General features: G+C 33.6%; 1 protein-coding gene across 1 annotated transcript; it reads left to right on the top strand.

Moving 5' to 3' along the window:
• The first annotated feature begins 819 nt into the window (after positions 1–819).
• LOC143575566 (photosystem I chlorophyll a/b-binding protein 3-1, chloroplastic-like) lies at positions 820–2,550 on the top strand. Its single transcript, XM_077059904.1, has 3 exons — positions 820–1,064; positions 1,177–1,238; positions 1,856–2,550. The coding sequence occupies exons 1-3, from the start codon at positions 858–860 to the stop codon at positions 2,469–2,471; spliced, it is 885 nt and encodes a 294-aa protein (XP_076916019.1). The 5' UTR covers positions 820–857; the 3' UTR covers positions 2,472–2,550.
• The last annotated feature ends 2,793 nt before the right edge of the window (positions 2,551–5,343 follow it).

The following is a 5,343-nucleotide window of genomic DNA, read 5'->3' as shown; positions in this document are numbered from 1 at the left end:
ATATTTTAGGGTTAGAGAAATGAACCAGTGAAAGAGTTGGAGTGTGTGTTTTTATAAGAATTTTTTATATTTAAAGATGAGGGAGGATTTGATATGATTTATGAATGAATTTACACATTAAATTGTGCGTTCAACCTTATATATTGCAACTACGGAGGATAAAAACAATATTTTTGTATTAAAAGACGTAATTAAAATTACAATAAAGCCATCACGAGCTAGCTCGGGCGGTCGAGCTTTGTCCAAAAGGTTTATTTTTAGGGAGGTTCTAGGTTCAGTTCGTATGAGTGTATGCCACTTACTATGAAAATCAGTGTAAAAATATTCAAACTCGGGTAAAAACCGGTTGATATATGAACGATTACCTTCGGAAACCTGCTAGCCAGACGCCATTCAAAGATAAATAACAGTAAATAAAAATAACTAAAATAACAACTTGGGTACGTTGGTTGATTCTATATCTAATAATAGTTTTGTAAAAAAATTATATATATCATCTATCATCTTGAACCCCATATATTTATAACTTTTTAGAAAATATATGTTTAATAAGTTGTAATTAGTATTTGAAAATCTGGCTAAATATAAGCAAAAAGATAAACTTTTATATAACCTACAACAATTACAACAACTTCTTTCAAGTAAAATAATATTTTAACAAAAATATAATATTTATCAAATTCCCAAGGCCACGAACCGGTGAGATGATTAAAATCTCTTATCCAAGCAAGTGATCTACCACATGTGATAACCTCATTGGAACTAAAGATCCTAAACCTAATCTGCAAATTCAGGCTGGCTCAATACCAACCACAACCACAACCTCACCTGGCCCACCACCCTCCACCCTCTTCCTTATGTTTCCCTACTGCCATTCCCTAGATGTGCCACAAACAACCCTCCAATTGTTTCAAGAAAATATGGCAACACAGGCATTGGTTTCATCATCATCACTCACTTCATCAGTGGAGTCTGCTAGGCAAATCTTTGGAGCCAGGCCCCTAAACACACCTGCAAGAAAGATATCTTTTCTTGTCAAAGCTGCTTCCACTCCTCCTGTTAAGGTAAGATATTAGATATATGTAATTGTATGCATGCATGCATGTATGTATGTATGTATGTATGTATGTATGTATGAGGTTGATCAATACTTGATGGTTTACTTTATGTTATCAGCAAGGAGCTGACAGACAACTGTGGTTTGCATCCAAGCAATCACTTTCTTACCTGGATGGAAGGTAATATATAGCTAAAGAACTTGAATATTTGTTTCATTTCTATAAAAAGATAGATTTTGGAAACTTTTGAAGTCAGAAGTTGGTGCTTTTTAGCTTAAGATGAAATCTAAATATTTGTAGTGAATAAAGATGGTTGCTTTGTATAGTAAATACTAACTAGCTAATGATGGTGTAGTTTAACCATTAAAGTCAAAGCTAAGTGCTTTCCATTTTAAATATTAAAATAATTTAAATTTTATGAGTGTGCATGGTTCATTTTGGGCTAAAACTAAACCAAAAACGAGACCGCGGTTTCTAAGTTTTTAAAAGATGTTCAGTTTTGGTCTTTCAGGTTTGGTTTCAGTTTTGTTTTTTTTGATATTTTATTACATGTAAAACCAAAACTCAGCCACAAGTTCAGTTTTACAAAAGCATAAAATCAAACCATCATTTTTTTTTTTTGGTTTCGGATCAGTTTTTTCGGTTTCGTGCACACCCTTACTAAATTCTAACAAGTAGAAAAAGAGAAAAAGGTATGTACTTGCTTGGTTATTAGTTTTGAAGATCAAGATTTGAACTCAAAAGTGAAAGCGTTTGTAGCATGGCTCTTTAACACCTAAAACTTTGAATCTTTACAGTCTCCCAGGTGACTATGGATTTGATCCACTTGGTCTTTCAGACCCAGAAGGGACTGGTGGATTCATTGAACCCAGGTGGCTAGCATACGGAGAGGTTATCAACGGACGGTTCGCCATGTTGGGCGCAGTTGGAGCCATTGCACCTGAAATATTCGGCAAGCTTGGGCTCATTCCTCCGGAAACCACCCTCCCATGGTTCAAGACCGGTGTCATTCCCCCAGCCGGAACATACAACTACTGGGCCGACCCATACACCCTATTTGTATTCGAAATGGCGCTTATGGGCTTTGCGGAACACAGAAGATTTCAAGATTGGTACAATCCAGGTTCAATGGGGAAACAATACTTTTTGGGCTTGGAGAAAGGATTTGCAGGGTCGGGCGACCCAGCGTACCCCGGTGGGCCGTTCTTTAACCCGTTAGGGTTTGGTAAAGATGAGAAGTCATTCAAGGAATTGAAGCTAAAGGAGATCAAGAATGGTAGATTGGCTATGTTGGCTATTTTGGGCTACTTCATTCAGGGTTTGGTCACTGGTGTTGGACCATTCCAGAACCTTTTGGACCATTTGGCTGATCCAGTTAACAACAATGTGTTGACCAGCCTTAAGTTCCACTAAACTTTTATGTTGCTTTAATTATGTAATATGATCATGTGCAGAGTATCTTGAAATATATTATGATTGATATGTAATCAAACTTTTATGTAGTTACTGCATATGTTTGTTTGTATGTGCATATGTTTGTTTTTGCCTAAAACCGGTTCTAAACCGAACCGAACCGGTTTGGATTAGTTTGACAAGTTCTATGCTAAAACAGGTTTATAAACTGAACCGGTTTGGGTCAAACCGGTTTTGACCATGCAAAACACAAGCCGAAAACCAAAACCGTATAACCCGAGCACTTTTTTTTTAATTATATCTGAACGCAAAAACCGAACAACTTAAACACTTTTTTTTCCATTATAACTAAACCTGAAAACCATACATCCGGACCCAAGCCCGAACAACAAGCCTAACTTGATAGCTCAAACATATTAGTATATATATCAAAAAAAGGATTTCTTGTTCCTCACATATTCACTATTCAATTTTTACTATTCACTTACTACTTTTTTTTGTTACTTTTAACTCCTACGCTTATTCTTTTAACATATATTGTGTTTTAATTTTTTATTACTTAAGTTTTACTTTATTATTTGTTATTTATATATATTTTAACTTTTAAAAATATAGTAGAGGTCGGTACACTATTCGTGATTTTTATTTTATTTTTTTAACTAATTATAATATTTAACAAACTATATTTCTAAATCTTAAACGCCGCAAGTGCCGGCTTTACTTGTTTTATTTGTCGGTTAAATGATTTTCTTAAACTTTGTTTTCGTATTTGTTATAGTCGGTCTTTAAAATAACCGAAACTTCATGATTTAAATTATCCATCATCAAATGTTTTAATATACATGTTTCAGCGTTTGATATCACGCCTTTAAAATATAATTTTTTTTTGTTTACTAATTTATGTTTACCAATTTGTACTGGTACCGGTACTAACCGAATTTGTGTTAGTTCGCAACTGTAACGTGCTAATTCTTTTGTTCTACATATGATGATTTGTTGTATTTTGCCATTGATGAGTTTATTTCTTTTGTTTAGTTTTGATGTCGTAACCCAATACACGCTGATTTCGCATCAACTCATAATGCGCTCGTGGTTTAACGTTTTACGCATGTTTTTTGTTCAGTTTAATGGCCCCATCGTAAAGTGTGGGGTCCTAAGTCTTAGTAATTTACTAAACAAAGCATATAAAGATACAGAACAGTTAATTAGCAACTCAATTGAATAATTAATTAACAAAAACCTAATAACCTAATTAAACAAATCAATTAACAAAAATATAAAAAAAAACTAATCAATTAACAATTACTGTACCCGAGGGCATCAGACCAGGCGGCGGCGGGGTTGGAGGTTGAATCGGGGGTGGAGGGGCAGGGGTTGATGGGAGTTGAGGGTGGAAGAAGGACTGTGTTTATAGGGTTTGTAGATATGAATTAAATAAATGTTGATAAGAGGTCAAGTAGTTGGTCGAAGTCTGTGTGAAGAGGAGGGCACTAGGGATGAGCAAATTCAATATTTGTATTGAACTGATACAGGTACCAAAGTTTTGTATTTTGGTATCAGTATGGTACCGATATTTTTTGAATTTTTACTTTCAATACCGTCACCAATACTGCTACGGTGAATTTCAAAATGTTCCTTTTTTGCTTCCACATTACTATCACCGTCTCATATGTGATGCTTTTCCTCAGTTTTACTTATAATGAGTGGAAACTCTTGTAATAATTGAGTAATCATTAAGATAAAACATCAAAAATATTATAAAATAAAGTAAGTTTTTAATTTCATAAAAGGTAAATACAAATAAAGTATGAAATAATCTAAAAAACAACAAATTACTTTTCGAACTTTTTCTTTCGTCTTTTCCGCAAGCTTTCATCGTACGTACGAAATGAAAATAAAATCATTTTTATTTATTATCTATTAATTTTTAACCAAATGAACCTGTTCGAAATGAAAATAAAATCATTTTTATTTATTATGTAATTATAAAACTATTCGTTATTAATGTTGTACAAAGCATGTCTAGTAAATATCATTTGAAGAAGTCTCTAACAAATAATATTTAGATAGACTACAAAACTTTAAAACTATTCCACGATAACAAACAAGGAACACTTTCATTATTGAACTTTTCATGAGTACTAAACAGAAGAATGGATCGTCAACCACCACCGCCACAACCTCCACCGCCACACATAGCACCACCACCACCACCATCACGTTTTACGCCATCCTTGTTAACGTTGCCAGGCTCATCGCTATTGTTGGTACTATGTACACATTTACACACCATGGAAATGGAAAGTAGAACAAACACTACTATAAGAATAGCAAGAACTACACTAATCATGGTGTAATAGTTGTATGAGAGGCCTTAATTAGCTGAGCTGAAGTCTTTTAAACAAGTCAAAAGGTATAATCAAATGGCCGGCCAGACCGGTAAAAACATATATAAAAACATCGAATCAATGTTTTCTTATGGTCTTAGCAGATACTTTAAGTTATTCTATAAATTTTAATTGACATCTATAATTATCTAATACCAACATTCTTATTAAATCACCAGTTGAAAATTATTGGGAAATTACAAGGAATATATGTATATATATTTATGCACGAAAGCTCCCTTTTAATTATTTGACTGTTATAAGGTGACGGCAACAAGTATTCTGTACATTATTCTTTGTTAAATCACTATTACATGATAAGTTTTTATGTTAAAATCAGAGGTAATTTTTAATGTTGGTATGTCTAAAAAAAGTTAACGTTTCTAGCCAAAAAAGCATGTCGGTGTATCAAAACAAGTTTATTAAAAAGGTATACTAATGAGCCAATAAGCTGGTGGTTTGGATCCTTGAGAACTAAACGGATT

The sequence above is a fragment of the Bidens hawaiensis genome, unplaced genomic scaffold (assembly GCF_021521415.1).
Source record: "Bidens hawaiensis isolate Kalapana, Puna unplaced genomic scaffold, B.hawaiensis_p1.1 tig00027541_1, whole genome shotgun sequence".
In the NCBI taxonomy this organism is placed as follows: Eukaryota; Viridiplantae; Streptophyta; class Magnoliopsida; order Asterales; family Asteraceae; genus Bidens; species Bidens hawaiensis.
The sequence above is the reverse complement of the archived record's forward strand: the minus strand, read 5'-3'. Positions and strand labels throughout refer to the sequence as shown.

What these genes read in the sequence shown, in the direction of transcription:
- LOC143575566 (XM_077059904.1), top strand. Translation starts at nt 858, where the DNA reads ATGTTTCCCTACTGCCATTCCCTAGATGTGCCACAAACAACCCTCCAA. An exon ending in CTTCCACTCCTCCTGTTAAG is followed by an intron (nt 1,065 to 1,176) that starts GTAAGATATTAG and finishes TTATGTTATCAG; the next exon opens with CAAGGAGCTGACAGACAACT. An exon ending in CTTTCTTACCTGGATGGAAG is followed by an intron (nt 1,239 to 1,855) that starts GTAATATATAGC and finishes GAATCTTTACAG; the next exon opens with TCTCCCAGGTGACTATGGAT.